This window comes from Aplidium turbinatum, chromosome 12 (assembly GCF_918807975.1).
Source record: "Aplidium turbinatum chromosome 12, kaAplTurb1.1, whole genome shotgun sequence".
Classification (NCBI taxonomy): Eukaryota; Metazoa; Chordata; class Ascidiacea; order Aplousobranchia; family Polyclinidae; genus Aplidium; species Aplidium turbinatum.
The window spans coordinates 9,961,440-9,979,998 of record NC_137483.1 but is presented as its reverse complement, the minus strand read 5'-3'; the positions used below and the strand labels follow the sequence as shown (position 1 = coordinate 9,979,998).

The 18,559-nt window shown below is 36.6% G+C and overlaps 1 protein-coding gene across 1 annotated transcript in view; it reads right to left on the bottom strand.

Annotated features, from left to right (window-relative positions):
• Window positions 1–2,551: 2,551 nt before the first annotated feature.
• Window positions 2,552–18,559, bottom strand: part of LOC145780576 (uncharacterized) — a 36,870-nt gene continuing 20,862 nt past the window's right edge. Inside the window, exons 7-18 of the mRNA XM_082592202.1 lie at window positions 17,340–17,484; window positions 16,834–16,944; window positions 16,114–16,285; window positions 15,421–15,547; window positions 13,131–13,273; window positions 12,696–12,877; window positions 12,445–12,573; window positions 10,705–10,824; window positions 9,430–9,648; window positions 6,159–6,304; window positions 3,222–3,428; window positions 2,552–2,613 (exon numbers count right to left, since the gene is read on the bottom strand). Of these exons, the coding sequence (XP_082448328.1) occupies window positions 2,552–2,613; window positions 3,222–3,428; window positions 6,159–6,304; window positions 9,430–9,648; window positions 10,705–10,824; window positions 12,445–12,573; window positions 12,696–12,877; window positions 13,131–13,273; window positions 15,421–15,547; window positions 16,114–16,285; window positions 16,834–16,944; window positions 17,340–17,484 (1,763 nt within the window). The remainder of the gene's footprint in view (window positions 2,614–3,221; window positions 3,429–6,158; window positions 6,305–9,429; window positions 9,649–10,704; window positions 10,825–12,444; window positions 12,574–12,695; window positions 12,878–13,130; window positions 13,274–15,420; window positions 15,548–16,113; window positions 16,286–16,833; window positions 16,945–17,339; window positions 17,485–18,559) is intronic.

Sequence of the window (18,559 nt, the reverse complement as noted above, 5' to 3'; positions counted from 1 at the left end):
ATCAAGTTTTATAAAACGATCTTGCAATACAGGCGGTAGATTATTATTGGAAACTTTATGCATAAATTTTGCAATTTCGAGTTTGTAAATATCTTCACGTTGTAAAATATTCAAAGATTTGTATAAGCTAGTGACGTGACTGAATTTTGTACTTCTAGTGATTGCGCGAATAATATTATTGTGTCTTACGTCAACTTCCTTGATTAGTGTTTTACCTGCAGTACCCCATATAGTAATACCGTATTGAACACGACTATATACTAGACTATAATATAACATAAGCAATGTTTCCTCTAACACATAGTTACGAAGGCGATAAAAAATTCCGGAATATCGAGCCAACTGCAGCGACAAATGTTTAATGTGTGAGGACCAGGTTAGATTTTCATCGACATGGATTCCCAGGTACTTAACTGTTTTCATTCTTTCAATCACTGTTTGGTTTATACACAACCTGAAATTAGTTTCAACAGTACGCTTAGGTACTTTGTTTATTAAAATGTAGCTTGTTTTAGAGTAGTTTAAAGAGAGTTTGTTTCTTCGTAGCCAAGCATCAATTTTTTGTAGTTCAGTATTGGTTTCTGTTTGTAAAGATTCCAAGTCTTCACCACGTAAAGCTAGATATGTGTCATCCGCAAAAAGCACGGTAGAAAATTTAGACATTAAAGGAAGATCGTTAATATACATTAGGAAGAGAAGGGGTCCCAATGTTGAACCCTGAGGGACTCCACAAAGGATTTTTTGCAAGCTTGAAGCAGAATTAGACACTTTGGTATATTGGTATCGATTAGTAAGATAACTTTTCATCAGCTCAAGAGCAGTGCCACGTATTCCGTAGCAATGTTGAAGTTTATTTGTCAGTATGTTGTGGTCAACTGTATCAAATGCCTTTGACAAGTCAAGGAATATGCAACAGGTATAGAAATTTTTGTTCACATTGTTTAACAGATCGTCATACAGCGTGCTTATTGCCATTGCAGTGGATGTATTTTGACGAAATCCAAATTGTTGAGCACTCAAAAGGTGGAATTTTTCTAGATATGTGTAAATTCTAGTGTGAAGAAGCTTTTCAAATATTTTACTAAATGGAGATAGCAGTGATATTGGTCGATAGTTGGTGGAATTATGAGGATCACCTTTTTTATAAACCGGAATAACCTCAGCAATTTTTAAGGCATCAGGGAACACTCCAGTAGTGACGCACAAATTAAATAGTTTACTTAGGAAGAAAGAGATCACAGGGCTGGCATATTTTATAAATTTAGTTTCACAGTCAGATTTCCTTGTTGACTTTTTGTCTTTCAAATTAGAGATTAACTTATATATTTCTTCTGGACTTGCGGGATCAAAAAAAAGAGAGTTTTTGACACTGTCTGGAGACGAAGTTATATTACGCTGGTCTTTTGATTGTTTAATTGTTTTTGCCATGTTTGGCCCGATGTTAACAAAAAAATTGTTTAGTTCCTCTGCTATGTCTTTTGGAGACGTCAGAGGTTTGCCATTTGTAGTAATTACTTTAGAGGGCATTGTTGTTTTTTTCTTTTTGATACTGGATAATTCATAAATACTTTTCCATATTTTGTTGGAATCGTTTTTGTTTTCTGTTAGGGTGTTGTGATAATATTTACGTTTAGCAGCCTCGATAGTACGGTTTAGTAGATTACTAGTTTTTTTGGTTCATTAGCCTAAATCACTCAACAAAATAATGAAGTGCTGAGTTGAGCGTATGCATTTCATCTAAACTACCTTCAACAAAACGCAATTTCACAGCAGCTTTACAAATGAAAAAGGTGCCTGCATGCAGCAATAGTCCATTCATCATTTCACTCTTACAACAAAAAGCTTTAAGTTTTAAAAACGGTACAAACAACTAATGCTTTTTTTCATTGACGTACGGTAACTTTAGCAAGGACGCATTGAACAGATGTTTACTTACACTCAATCATAGCTGCAATTTTTTGTTATGATTTCAGTTCACCTAGAAATGGATCTTTGCATGTGTCAAAGCTCAGCATCTCAAAGCACAAGACGTTTCCTCAATAACTTACACAGTTTGAACATTACAACAACAATAAATTATTATCAATATCGTTGTGAAGAAAGGGGCGTTCTTCCCGGCTATCAGCACAAGGCTGAGCACTCACTGGTACAACGAGCAGTTGCGATTCGCTAACCATAACGGTGTAGCTTCCACGCTAGCCATTCAGACCATCCAATCAACAATATGTTTCTCGGCAGCCGATTTGTAGCAAGAATTGACAGCGATAGACACCGTGTTTCGCCCATGAGGCTGGGCTCGTCAGTATCGCACCACTAATGTCCTCTGCCCTGGCGCCTGCTAGTTTTGTTGGTTCTTTTGTTTCCACAAAGATAAGAAACTGACTGGCAAAGCGGTGACTGACGAGCCCAGCCTCATGGGCGAAACACGGTGTCTATCGCTGTCAATTCTTGCTACTGCCGAGAAACATCAATATCGTTTACTGGATTCTTCTAATCACTGGTGTAAGTAGTTCTGAAAAGGACAGTTTTCACAAAAGGTACTGCTTCGATTTTAGAGCCTGCTGAATTCTTGTGTAGATGGACGGGTTGCAAGATTATCATCTGTGATCTTTGCTGTAAATAAACACGTTTACCAGATTCATGACATATTACTCGTGTAGCGCATTAAATTGAATCAGTAGCATTTAAATTTAATGCACATTAACTCAAAGATTAAACCACAATTTTTGCAATTTAAGGTATAATATCGCCACTGGAGTATAGCAATCCCAGACAGTCAAATCCGTCATTTTTACATTGATTCAACGCCTGCAGACGTCCAATCAATTTTAAAATGACAAATTTTGCTGTATGGATAAGGTTTCCTGGCCCAACAAACACTGCCAAGTTGCATTCCCTAGATCAGTGCTACTCAAACTGTAAAACGCGTGACGGTGCTGGTACGTAAGCACTTGACTCCTGGAACGCAATTAGTTTGAAAATAGTTTATTGAGTAAGTTATTGTTTTGATCCGAATGTGTGTTTCACCTTGCGCAAGTTGTGTTTCTCGGCATAATTTCAGTACTTTCTTAATATGCTATTAAAGTGATATAGACTATAACAGGGATGGCAAACCACTCGTCCGCGGATCACAGAAACTGCGTTATCCCCATGAAATTACTTTATCCCTATGAAACGCTGCCATACTGCTATGCTTATCACAACGAAAATACTTTGCGTACTTCCTTTTGCAGTTTGCATGGACACATGTCGTCTTGTTGAGCCAGCGAACTGTCTTGATTCAACCCACCTTCCACACGACGACTGAGCAAAAACTTTTTTCCAAATCAAATCAGGCAAGTCAGAGTAAAGAAAAGGATTAAAGGCGCTGTTTATTGGTAACAAAATGATGGCTGAAACAGCATAAGCCTCTTCAGACAATGTGCCACCTAAAAATTTAAAAAATAGCTTTGTTGTTAAGTAAAACAAGTGTGTTATTTTGTATATTTTTTCAGAATACATTGCAAAAATAAAACTTTTTGTGTGGCTATTCATGACCATACTAGTAGAGATGACCGGTTATGTCACATTTTGAAGCCTTAAAATACCGGGCCGACTGTTTCGTAGCAGTTCGGCAGACAAAATACATTACTTTTGCCTTAAGAGTATGTTGACATGAATCGCAGGTTTGTGGACGTTGACTCAATGTTAAGAAAGTTTGTAAATTGAGAGCTGAAACATTGCGCAGCTGGACATTTTGCTTGATGGGAGTGAACCATGAAGTAAACTCATACACAGTTAGTCACAGCATAGGCAAGTCTCGCAGCTAGAGTGAAAAGGAAAATAATATAGTATGTGCATTTGTGCAGTTAGTTTTCATGTGATATTCTCAAGCAACATAGCACAGAAAAGTAATGCACGTTACCGAAATTATGCAGCTGATTAGGCTACTGAGCAAATCAAGCTTCTGATATGCAATGGCTACAGACTTAGTTGTATCTTCACTTCAGCATACTTTTTAATTGCTACTGTAGCCTACTTTAACTTTGTAGTCAGTTGACGAAAGGAAAGCAGGTTAGCTTCATGTTTGCAAAACTAAACTAGATAAACCAATCGTTTTCTGTCAGCAAAATATTGTAACTCTTTGACCAATGCATGAATCGTAATGCAAGTCTTGGCATGTAGGATAGCCTATACAATTATACATGACCACGAATCGGTCATGATCTGTAGTTCACATGTTCAAGTAGATGATGGACTTGTTGTTTTATTGCATTTTGTAGGAATTAAGTGACAAAATGCCTAACAAATGCATTGCGTTTGGTTGCAAATCAGGCTACTTTACTTCTGCTAGTACTACCAATATTTCTAAGTTTGCTTTTCCTTTGGATATGGTGTAGTGTTGCTGCCGCAATGGATAAAACTTGTTAACCGATCTAACTGGGAGCCTACACAAAAGTCTGTTTTGTGTATGAAATATTTTGAAGAAATTTATAAGTTATGGTAAAAGAAATAACCTCATGTGGCATCTAAATCCAGTTCCGACAGTTCACTCAATTCAAGCATTAAAACGCCATCACTCCATCAGCTTTACCAACTCCAGCACCACCTCCACGAAAAGCACCCAAAATTCGTATAAAACAACTTGATGAACTGGTAGACTTCTCGCAGAAAAACAGAATATCTTATTTTCAGTGACAAAACTAAGGCACACTGCCCAGATGGTTTCCAGTAGCCTACTGTCGGGAATAAACCTTTTTTGATTTTTTTACAACATTATTTCTGACAAGTTGTCTGGCTTTCCCAAGGTTGCTGAAGCTGTTAGTAGATCGAAATTTGCATGTGCAAACAGATTTGTTGAAAAGGGATATTCAATTTTGGAAAGGGGATCTAGCTGCAAGTGATCTATGCATTTCAAGCTTTGAAAAGTTTCAGAAAGATGTGGATAAAGTTGCCAATGAAATGTTTGACGCAACATTATCTTCTAATAGTGCAGAAGTTGGCTTTACAATAGCCGGTTATATTGCAAAAAACTTGTTAAAGGCTCCAAATGTGCAATGTGCAAAAGTTTACTTACAGCTGATTCCGCAGCTAAAGCTCCTTTGTACTTTCAACTTTTGTCAAGGGGAGCTTCAATGTGCCTTCTCAGCCACTTGTTGATTTTGTTTATAGTGCTTTTGCTGTTTTAGATGTTGTTGAAGAAAAGGTATGCAAATGTGGATTGCCTTGTCGAAAGGCTATGCAGTAGACTATGTTTTAAAAAAATATCTTTTCTTCGGTGTAAAGTTTACATGTGACACACATGTGGTCTGGGGACTGGGGCAACCATTTTTGCTTCGAAAAATGTTGTTAATATTTATTATAATCATTACCAAAAGATTATAAATGAGTCAAAAAGAATTGATAACATTGTAGCATTTAAGCAAAGGAAAAAGTAGTTTAAGATTCTATTGTAGTTATGGGATGTCTTTTTTCCGTCACCATGATCACTATCGTCTTTGTAGTTCCCCCCACTTCATTGAATAAAACATATATCATATCATTATTTTCGCATGTCCTTACACTATTTCTGTTGTAAAAAAATAGTCTGTGCTGTTTGTTATTGTTTATTTTGAGGTGTTTGTTCACTTTCAAATTATTAATTTGCACCATTCATTATGTAGCTTGGTAATGCAATATGTCTAAATGTAAGGTCAGGCACCTATTAAATGCATTAAAAACGCCTAACAAGTCTGAAAAATATCTGCTTTGTTGTACCTCATGCCAGTAAGAGCAGTTTCTTTGTTAGTCAAAATTTCAAGTATTTTTGTATCGGCCCGTTGTAAACAGGCCTTCATACGTGACATAGCCGGCCATATTCTACTAGGGCTATGGGCACTGGCCATGGGCTATTACGTTGTACCAATGTGAGCGACGCCGGATTGAAAATTTAGAAACGAGAAAACAAGGAAGCCAATCTGTGTGCAATCTTCGTGTCCACCTTCAGGCATGCCTTAATTATCTTCAAAAAACACAGGCTGCGTGCTCTTGAGCGGTGTCGAAACAGCGCCCTTTCGAGTGCCGTATTGAAGCTTTTCCCACTCGGTTATGCATTGCAGCCGACTTTCGTTATTCTAAAATCGTCGTACCAAAAACGTTTTCAAAGCTACTGCTTTTAGAAATAGAAATAATGTTTTTACCTCCTGCGCTCACAAAACCCATGATGCAAATTGGAATCCAACAGCAAAAGTTCGTGAGAATGATTCTGGTGATCTTGCGTTGAAAAGCGGAATCGCTTTGGCTGGTTACAGTCGCTCCTGCTCTTTTGCTATTTCGGATGGTGATGCTAAAGTGTATATTTATAAATAATTTCGAGAATAACAATGTTTCAGTTTTGTCGTGGCTTTTCAATTCCTTAAGTTTTATAAAAATAACTTGGGAACTTTGATGACCGACTTGTGTTACTGGTTTAAAGCCTCTACATATAGAAGCACGCAAAAATGCCTGAAATCCGTCCCGATAGCTCACTTGATTAGCCCGTGACTTCTGGAACGTAAAAGCTTCAAGATCAAGCGGCGCTGGTTTGACTCTCGGGGTATGCGCTTGAGTAACGCACGTTAAGGATTGCTCTCCATTCAGCGGCATCTAATGGATGAAATAATTTCCCAGCAACAAGACTTCAACAATCGGAAACTCCACTCTGTCAATCTCGGTGACCGGATCTGCGTCAGTAATTCAAAGCCTCTACAAGTGTGCGAAACTGCCAGGATTAAGCTCTGCAAGAAGCTTTCCCAGTCCGAGAATAAAGATTCAATCAATCAAATAAGTTTCCAAAGTACCTTTCTATGTCCTTGAAGAAACATTCTTCTGACACTCAATGTAGTGTGAGACAATAGAGAGCTTGTACCTCTAAAGCAGGGGTTTTTAAACTGGGGTCCATGAACCCCCAAGGAGTACGCAGACTAGTTTTAGGTGGTCCATGAAGGCCCAATGGAAATATTAGGGTATAATTTCAAAAATGAAATAAATTTTTCAAAAGAAAAGATATTAAGTTCAAACAACGCTGATGATTTCTAGTTTGGCATTTCCAGATAATTGTTATGTTATTGTACTGTTTTTTTGTTACGTACGATTATTACGTCCCTTTCCACATTGTTATTTTTGCCGCTATTTGAACATTGCAAAATTTTATCAGTTGCTGCTAGGCTAGACGTGCTCTACCACTTTCTCTGCACACAGACATGTGCAGACATTTGGAAGCATTGCAAAACTCTTTCAGAGATTAGGCTACTGCTTAGGCGCAGAAGATGTTAAAAATACAGCATGAATATTTTACCCTTTCCTCGTTGAACTGGAATCTATCGGTGGTGAGGACCTTGCAAAAGAGTTCAATAAACTATAAGGGCAGTGAAATCATTGAGAATGTCTTTCAATTCGAAAAGTATTGGCGATTTTTGGAGTTCGTTGACGCAAGCATATCCTCTTTTGGTAAATAGAGCGATGGCTGCTATAATCCTTTTTGCGACTACATATTTATATATTTATGTGAGTCAGGATCATCCTTATGGTAACTATCAAAACAAACAGTCGAAACCGATTGGATGCAAAGGATGACATGCGTGTTGCCCTATCAAAGACGAAGAAACAATGTCATGTTCTTGTTGAAGACAAACAGCAGCATCCTAATTCACATTAATGAAATTAAATCAAAGATATTGAAAAACAATCTGCATTCGCTATTTCTTAAATTTAATAAAACATAAATTTGTTACCAATTCATTTTAATTTTATTGCGTTATGTCCAATTCATGCTGAGCTAAAAAGTTTCTCTGACTAGGCCACAAAGGGGCTCCACGCAAACAAAAATTTTTTTAAGGGGTCCGCGTTAAAAAAAGTTTAAGAACCCCTGCTCTAAAGAAACTCCATTAGTCAATCTTAATTGTTCTCCAGATGCTTTGTATTCTTCAATTTGTCAAGAATTTGATGAGTTAAGGTTATTTATGGTTTCGGCTCTTCTTTACAGAACTATTGTTTTTGTCCAATAAGTAGCCTAAATTTGGCCTTGTAAGATTTTTCGCTCAAGTGCAAGGTCGGGAAAGAAAGCAAGGGCTGTTTACGATATGTTTATTGTAGGATACATTGATAATAATTTCGATTTGAAACATATTGCAAGTCAACTTACTGCGTTTGACTTCATAGCGCAGTATGGCAACACAAAATTTTAATAGCCCCAACAGCCAACACATTAATACCCCTACAAGGTTATCACTGGGCAACATGAAAATGTTATTGAAAAGCTTATTCTTTAGATTTCGACAATTTACATTTTAGAAACACTCCCGAGCTGGTCAATAAAAGTTCATGATATGTGGTTGACCATAAGCAACAGCGCTACTTCCTTCATTGATCTTTGTTAAAGCATAAATTTTGAGGTACGATTTTTAGGTGTAATCCAGAAACTTAACCCGTTAAGTGCGTAATTAAATTTCCGAAACTCTCCTTACTGTGCGTATTTAATTTGATCACTCGCAGTATTTTTCGTCGCAGTATTGCTTGCTAGGATATTAGGGAACCCCCATGACGCAGCACAATGCGCTTTTGTTCGATTTCCTTTTGTGTCTATTGCTTTACTTTTTCATCGACTATTGCAGAGAAGTCTCCGGCTGGACTATTGTTTTCTGGTGTAATCGCATTACTCTCAAGTGATTATACCCTTCACCAGTGTGAAATTATTCAACTAGTTGTTTATTATGAAGAAAAAAATACATCAATTCACAGAACAGAATAATTTCTAAGCATTTATAGGACACTAAACAAAGTACACGCAAGTTTAGTTTGGAAATATTCAAACTGTAGCCTACCATTTTCTGACGCTTGTTCTAACATTAGCAGCAAAACAAAACCCTAATTGTTTTGTTGACTATATGTTACAAAATATGTTTTCGAACACAACAAAATATTTCTGAAACTGCTTGCAACATTAAATCAAAATGACTTCACACTGACTGAGCGCGCATGATGTGGTTCGAATTTTATACACTGGAAGGAAGCCATTTCAGAAAAAAAAACATTTAGGACGAAATCGTTTTATTCTTGCAATTGTGGTTATATTGTAGGGGGAGTGCAGAAGCTACCTAATATTGTAATAGAGTGATTTAGGGATTAATGAATTCCGTCAGGCTGCAATCGTTATTGTAATGTAAACAATGCATCTGTGTTTCTTCACACGTCATAATTGCGCCTTACCAGACAAAGTGAATAGAGGAAAGCGAAATTAAAAGCGCCATAAATAGCTGCGATCACGAAAACGACAATTGTCGTCTTACGCACAGCAAGAGCGACTGTCTCGGACGACAATTGTCGTTATACGCACTTAACAGGTTAATAAAGTGAAGTTGGTTATACAGTAGTCTAGAAGGCCATGAATAGGCTAAATGCTATTTGTACTGTAAAGTTAGCTAAGCCTCTTACCTGTAAATTGCAGTGTAAGCGCATAACATGTAGATAAATGCCAAAAAGTTTATTATGATAAGAAACAAAGAAAATCCCCATGAACGATCAGTTGAAGAATCCGGAAATATTCGAGGAAGACAGACTCCGTGTGCGGAATAATATCCAAAATAAAGGCTTGGTTTGGAATTCTCCTTCAATTGAGAAACCGTATCGATCATGTTCTTCCATGTTAGCGATCTGGTGAAGATGACTTTGTTATTACCTGCTGCTATGAATTGCCGCAGCCTACTTTACAGGTTGCCTGGCTGGTCAAAAACTTCTTCTGTCTCCAAGCAGTTAGGGCTCAGATTATCGAAGAAATCATTACATCTCAAAACAGTTGGGTAAAAAACATTAGAAACAAAAACCAAAACATTTCTTGGTTTGAATTGCTGTGCCCCACCTTAAAGGTTAATTCAATAAATTGGCCGACTAAATAGATTCAATAAATTGGCCGACTAAATTGACCATCGATTGCAAAACATCGCAAAGGACAAAACAGAATGGAGATCCTATCAACCTTGTTAAAAGACTGATCGAAGCCAGTGGATGCCAAACGATTTGGCTACACTGGCGGCAGAGACAGTTACAATAATAATAAGTTACAAAACAAAATATGCATAGCCAGTCTTTTTATGTGTACAAGTGAGAGAGGAGTGAAACTATACAATGACGGCATCAGTTTTCCCTCACTTTATTACTTTAAATATTTGTTCAAGATCAAGTGATATTTAGACACCTTTGTTGCTAAAACTGTATACATCGATGATATGATACAATTCAAGATATTTTGAGATATTTTCTGTAACTGTAAGCAAGTCTATTCAGTCGAACTTTAAAATAGTAACACCAAACACTGCACAGTATCTTACTCTTGGCTCCATTATTTTCATGATTAATTTTATTTGCAAAGTGACAAAGCCCTATCATACCGCAGTAGGCGAGCCTGTCACAGACTTTTTATTTTTAGTCAACAAAACTATTAATAACAAAATATAGGTTTAAACTAATTTGTCAATATAGGCTACTTAGAACATAATTATGCCAAACCGAGCAAATTTACAGTTGCTTAATCTATAGGTCTGGAATTGTAAACTTAATCGGAGTTCGGTATAAACATGGCAACCTAAAGTATATCGACCGTTATGGGTGTAAAATATTACAAGTATGTAGGTAACGGTGACCTACATTTGCGCTGCATTGATGTTAAAGTTATGCCTTTTTTCAATAGTTTTCATTGTCTGCTTGATTCACCTGTCAGTATTCCAAGGAAAGGAATCGTTGTTGCCATTGCCTTGCAACGCCCACAGTCTGGTTGTAAAGTCTTCCATTTCTTTCCTTTCAACTAACGCCAGGAAAGGATTGTCTTCATACCTGTTTTCCAACAGGACACTTTGTGAGTAAAGTTGTCCTTTGTCGCAAATACTGTATAAGCATATTTCTATGCTATAGGTTTTCTGATTGACTTAACATTAGGGCAGCCTGAGCTTAACTTTACAAAAAAGTCGTTCATACTGGCAAGAAACGTCAACATAGGCTCTTTAACCTTTTTCTCGTGGCGGAACCTCTGGTTCACTTTCGTGTTTGTCGGGGAACCGCACTAACAAAACTTCAAATTAAAACAATAACGTTCTTGTTAAAAGCATAACAAAGAAAGTGACGCAACAACTATCGATGTTTCTGCACGGTAATCTAAAAATTTAGCATGACGCAGCAATATACTGAAGCAAAAAAATGATATTCCTAGAAAAATTAGGAACCGTAATGGAACCATATGGAACCCTTTAAACCAGGAGTTCTTCAACTGGGGTACGTGGACCCCCAAAGGGTACGCGGACTAGTTCTATGGGGTCCATTAAGGCCCAATGGAAATCTTAGTGTGTAATTTGAAAAATGGAATAAATTTTTCAAAAGTAAAAAGATTAAGATCAAATAACTATCCTATCTGCCCTATCAAACACGAAGCCACAATTTCATGTTCTTGTTGAAGACAAATAGCAGCATTTTTCACATTAATGAAATTAAATCAAAGATATTGAAAAACAATCTGCATTTGATATTTTTTAAATTTAATAAAACATAAATTTTGTTACCAATTCATTTAAATTTTATTGCGTTATATCCAATTCATGCTGATCAAAAAAGTTTCTCGGACTAGGCCACAAAGGGAGTCCACGCAAACCATTTTTTTTAAGGGGTCCGCGTTAAAAAATGTTTAAGAACCCCTGCTTTAAACTCATGGAACCTCACTATACATGGGTTCCGCTGAACCCTTGTTAAATAGTACTTTTATAGACTGACGCAGAATATGGACTAATTACTGTAAATCATAGGTACTTCAGCCTTTCGTAAGAAAACAACCCAACCAGACGTCGCCAAGTAGGCTATGTACACATGGATACCTAGAGATAGAGCTACAGCTACCATGTTTAGGTAGCCATGATACAACCAGTTAGCTTGCTCATTCTGCATAGTTGTGGGAAGGGGCTTCAACAATGAAGATTCTTGTTGCGCGAACAAAACCAAGAAGAGGATTTCATCACTTGTCTCGGGCTGACATTTTGCAAGACAGCTTAGCCTACTGATCGAAATATGTCACGTAGGCACTGCCATATCCTTCAAAGGTAAGGTAACGAAATCGCGTCAGTAAATCTATGTTTTGGTCAGGCCTATGTCAAAGTGAGTCAATATCAACAAAGCAAAACAGGAAGCACGTTGCATTGGTCATGCACGCTTCAAGCAGGAAGTGCATTAAAAATAGGATTACCGTAGACTCATCTTGAAACGGTTTGGAAATACTAGCTTATTGTCAAAAGCACACCAACGTTCAGTGTACTGTTGGTTCAAGATGTTATGTAGTTTCAAACTTATTTGCCGTTTTGTTTTACATGAATTAGTTTTTGCGTTCGAACTCTAAATTTCACCGCTTTGTTGGTCTACTGTTTGCAATAGCTGTGACAACTTTTCTGTCAAGATTATATATGTTGAACTTACCAGACTTCAGAGACAAAGTAGTTGGTCTGAGATTCTGACAATGGTGCCAATGCAAGTATGAAGGCAGCAAACCAAGCAAAAAATATGGCCACAAAGATATATTGTCTCTGCGAAACTGTGTTCATTGGCCTAAAGAAGGATGAAAAAATTAAACTTAATCATTTTCAAAATACAAAAGAAAATATATTGTAGGCCATGGATGATGCTGCTATAAAATTAAAAACCATGAAAAATTTAAAGGTTAAACCTACCTTGCAACAAGAAACAAACGCATAGTAGCCATGATGGTCAGCAAAAATACTGAACATTGTACGCTTATCAGAGCGATGACTCCTATTCCTGAACAAGTCCTGCTGGCTCTCCACTGAATATCCCTTCGGCAATATATTTCACTGTAGGCGCTGTTGGCTACCCCAAGGCTAATCAGATAAATCTAAGAAAATCGGTTGATTGAATGAATGAAGAAAAAGAGAAAAATACTTTCTACAAACAAATAGGCTAAGCTGCAAACATAATAGCCATAGAAAACTACTGACCTTAAAACTTATGATCTAAAATAAAAATTAATCAAGCCACAGGTTTGAATAACATTTCTATCCAAGCGCAAAAGCTTTGCAACTAGAATTTCATTTATTCTTGAAATTTTACTTTCATGAACATGCAGGTGCATCAAAGTGAAGTCTTACCCCAAGAAATAAATCCGCCAGAGCCAAGTTCGTGACCAAAACTCGATGGTTGTAAGCAATAGAAGATAAGGAATCTTTATTTGAGTAGAGTTGGCGAGTATTGTGAAGTATGACTCCGATATTTCCAAACGTAGCAAATATGCCTGTGTGAAAGATACTTTTGTATTAACCAGATAAAAAAATGATACGTAGAAACGTTAAGCAAAAAGCATCAGCGTAAATCACATTATCGAAAAGCTTAGTAGCCTATAGCGTTAACTGGGTTGCCAGCAATAATTGTTACTTGCTCAATTAAAACTTGCTTAATCGTGGTTGTTTTGGGTAATGTCGGCTTGTGAGATACGGATGCTGCATCCAACAACCATTTGTTTGACTGCTTTGGCTCTATGCCGCTCAATCAAAAACTATGCGAACCCTATGTGGAGTTTTCAAGACACAAAAAAGGTCAATCTCATATGCTGGACTGGCTCCCTAGTGAGTTGGACAAAAGTTCACGCTATAAGACATGGTGTTATAAACCCAATATATCAACATCAACTTACTCAATACTGATATCATATCATTATAGATTTGGTCGCGCCCGGTACGATAAAGATACTATTGGCTATAATAGTCAATACGCCAGTACGTCAACGAACGGCTAAAGTGGCAATCAACTATACTGTATACATTTCGTCTAGAACAGGGTTTTTAAACGTGCCGCACTGTTTGGCCACATACACATAGCTAGCTTGGTCCAGGGGCCACAACTGGAAATATTGTATCTATTGTTCACAATGGTTCTTATTATGTATTATGACGCATGTGGAAATCGCATTGAGATGCTCAGCGAAAGGATGTTCACTCCTTGTTCACACACAAAACGCGAGTAAGCCAATCAACCGCAAAACAGCAGCGGATTTTTTGTCTGGTTTTTCGACTTCATGAGCTACTACAGACAAAATGTAACTACAAGAGATGTAGCCTATGGTAAAGATTTGTTTGCTTGATTTTACAATGGTTGAACTTGTGGGGTTACCTATCAAAAATAATGCCTATTAATTGCTGTAAACTGGAGACATAGCGGAAACTGTCTAAAAGGTCACACATTATAAACTCCACCCCTTTCCGCCGGTCAAAAATTTTAAGCTCTTGGGCCACACCCCTGGTCTAAAATCGTCTCCGTTTGGCATAGCGAGAGAACACTTTACTGAACGAACATGCTTTATTTATACCAGTTGATTTTTTGATCAAAATACTTGATACATATTTCAACGTTTGAACACTGATACTGTTTGATAATTGAAACTATGTTGTCTTTTGCTGCTAAACTTTTCACAATCCACATATCAACCGTTCGAAGTAAGCAAATTAGTTTTTTTATATCGATTCAACGTTTCTTGACAACAAGTCAATGTAAAAATGGAATCGTTTCAAAAGCTGACAAATATCCCAGTTTGCAAAGTTCGTTCTTTTTGAACAATACGAATTTTTGTGAGGTGGGGGACAGCAAGAAAAACCGCAAACATTGAAATGTTAAGATAATTTATCAACTTTCAGTTTCCGAGAGAGGATAGTAAATCTAGTAAATCGCAACAACTGATCATATAAAATGATATAAAAGCAAAACAAAGTTGTTGTTTTTAAAATACCTTCAAAAAAATCATTGCTTGTCTGTTACACAAAAACAAGAAATTTTTGAATATTTAAACAAGGATTTCACAATTTTTATAATCATAGAAAAATTTTCTCTCTCTTGTAAACATTTTTACATGTAAATTTGCGTTTTTTTTGGGCTAGTTGTGCTAATAGTAATCTTCTGTAATTTTTTCGTTTCGATCCAGTTGTGCTGATGAATCCTATAGGAAGAAAACCGGTTCCACAACATAAATTATATTAAAAAAAATTTGAAATACTATTGTGAGTGTTTACTTGGTCAAATGGTTTAAGGTTTAGACTTGAAAAAAAACTATTGATTTATTTTCTTAATGATTGCTTTCTGTGTTAGCCTGTTAGGTTGATCGCCCATTTGAGGAAGTGTCATAGTACCTGATCACCTTTACCAGTTAGTTTTTCTCACTTTTGATTGTAAACAAATGGCGATGATATTTGAAATAAAGAGTTGTAAGCGTTTAATTTAGTGCTAAATATGGACGACCTGAGTCTTCAGTCAAAACGGGAACCTGGGCATGATTGGGTTAACTCAATTTCACTACAGACGTTGTTTCACTGCAATAATGATGTATTGTACTCTATAGGTTAGCTGGTGATGAGTTACATAAATTTTATAAACTTATTGTTTAGTTTTTACCAATAATCCAAACGAAAACTTGAAGCACGTATGAACTGATAAGAAACGTATCAGATGAAATTGGGCTCTTGGAGCAATTCTGGCATTCATCTTCACCATCTTGGCAATCTTGGATACCGTTGCATACCTAAACAAAACGGGAAGAGAAATTAATAAATATTTTTTCCAGAATTTACAGCTGTATATCAAAGACAAAAACATAACACGAAGACCCATTCATCCAATAGCCAGTTTTAGTTAAAATTTACTTGGTTAAGCTTGGATGAAGTTTATAAATTTTATGCTTAAACCCAAGAATTTACTAATTGATTTTATTAAACACTGTTGTTGCTTCGATCTCATTAAATGGTAGCTTTACAAGGCTATAGTCTTCTTCTTAAATATTGTAAACTGATTGGATATTTGTTGTGGCTCATAAAAAGAGCATTCTACTGTCGTTGAAGAGTAAAGTAGCTGCTCATGCAATTATTTTACGCCATTTTTCTTTTCAATTACGCCACTCCTTTTTTCCTTGTGCTCGTCATCAAACAATTCAGAGCCCAGTGCGAGTTCATGGATTGGCAGTTAAAAACGTTAAAGAAAAAATCGTAATGCAAAGAAACAAGAATAGGCTAGGTTTGAGACCACAGGCCTTACGCTTAAACTTTTGTTTAGTTTAATAGTGCTAGTACTGTAAAGTATAAGTTACCTCACCTTGTATCGGGGCAAGTAGCGCGGTATAGTACCGGGTTCGCAATAAAAATGAGTTTTACTGGTACAATTCATCTCATCGCTTTCGTCGAAACAGTCTGAGACGTTATTGCATTTGGCTGACTCAGGAATGTGAATTGGAAGCCTAGTTGCTCCTTTGTCTTCGCAGTAAAATCTTGCGTTATAAACAAAAAAAGATTGACAAATACAATAGTGAAATAAACAATATTTGTAAAAAAAATGAACACAAAATATTCAATTGACTCTTTAGCCAAATGCTACAATTTTGCAACAAATTGTACTGCTAACTATTCTGTGTTGTTTAGTTCGTACGTAATAGATACAAACATTATTCTGTGTGAACTGTAGGCTACCTGTACTACAAGTTGGGAGAAAAATACACGAAAATTTGATTTTTTCTTGGGCGCAATGGAGACAACAGCTAACTAATTACAGTATTTCATTTTTGAATCCGTTATATGACAGCGTTCGCACTAGTAGTGTCCTACCGTAGCAGATAATACAATAAAGCGGCGAAAAGACCGCGTGGTTATCTGAGTTAAAAATAAAAAATTCAACAGTTCAACACCCTTCGGAAGGTAAAAGCTTAGCCAAACATGTGTGCTTTCGTTATTCATAGAATGAAACAGATTTTGCAGTAACGTATGTTTTGTAGCTTTATTCCTTTGAAGGGCTTAGAGTTTACATAATTTTTATGTTTACTTGTTTGGGCAATTCAACTCGTCATCAGATTTTGGGGGTTCGGTAGGATTGCAGTCCGGCATTTGGTCGCAAACTTCTTTCCCAATCAATGCCTTCTTTGAGACATTACAACTGAAAAAAAACTTTTTAGAAAAATCGTTTTTAATTTTTTCTATGCCACAATATCATTAAAGATGTACCTAAAGGAAGACAATAAAGATTTTAAAAGTTTTGTTCGCTACCAAAGTAGATATTTACTAGATAAGGTGCGCATTATGCAATGCCAAGCGCTTATGAACACGCAATGCAATACCACCGTATTGTTTTTTATCTTTTTTCTTGAGGTAAAATAAATAAAATCAAGAGCGAAAAAGATCAAAACATATGGCATCTTGATGTTGCAATAACATAGCCCTATCCTTTTCCCTTGTGTACGAAACTAAAATAGTCACAATTTTCAACTAGTTAGCATTTATTAGCCTCTACGACGTTCCATACTAATTTGCTTGCATTATAAAGCAACTTACGTGAATGCACAAGAATGCCGAACATTGTAGCAATAATCAGGTAAAGGCAATGGACAAAGCGTCGCGTTGCATTCGTCTTCCGAACTTTCACAGTTTGCTATTCCGTCACATTTAGTTGTATACCGGGGGCGGTTGACGTCAAATACTGGAGATATGATATTGGACGGTTCATAAATTACATTTACAACCTTTTTCTGTTTTGTAGAATTGTTTTGAGACCAGACCACAGTCGTTTTCGAACAGACTTGGAATGAGAGACAAAGAAAAGTAACTGGACGTTGAAATGAAGACTTAAAGTAAATGTTAAGAATGATCATGATAATAAATATTAGCAAAATATTATAGGTTTAAATTAGGAATGCACGCGCACTCCTAAGGGATGCGATCCCTCTTCCGCGGGAGAGCGTGGATGCTGAATCATTAAGTTAGGATTATAGTTATAAAAATGGCGTAAGAACCTGTAGCCTATTTATTAACCGGCCTTCAACCAACATTCTGAATCGTTGGTGACTGGTTACGTTTTAGGCATTTTAGGAGGGGTGCCAGAATTATTGATTTTAAGGTGATCTCAACAAGGAAAAAGGTTATAACCTACCGATTTAAGTGATCATGATATTATATACATTACTTTGTAGTAGGCCTAACAGCAACATTGAAGAGCTGATTACGAACATTTTCTCAGTCACATTTTGGACAAAACTGAGTTATTGCTTGTTTTGAAGTACTTTTGCAGTCCCAAGTTACCTACTAAAATTTTTCAGATGACAGTTGTAGATAGGCTACTTAAGTTCTCTATAGCAAACTGGCATCGTTCAAAAGTCAAACTTATGCAAGAAAAGTACTGAGGTCCAATTTTTTTTTTAATTTCTCAAAACCAGCCAGTAATCCAGATACCATTTTAGGTAGGCTATATGCTTAATTGCTACGAGACAACACACAGAAATATGCAACAAAAGCAGAACATCTTTCTCCTGCTGATTTTAAGAAACACATCAAACAATTCAACTGCAGTTATATCAAAACCTACCTTTTTATAACTTGGGTAATTTTCTGTTACCCTAATGTTTAATTCAGAGTCAAGTATTTGACAAAGTAGGCTACTTTTATATTATGTGTTTGACTACTAGTAACAGTGGGAAGTTGGAGGTAGAGTATGCGTCGCAAAAATTGTTTGGGCATGAATATCCGGATTTGGCAAAAGATATTTTCAAAGCCCCAAA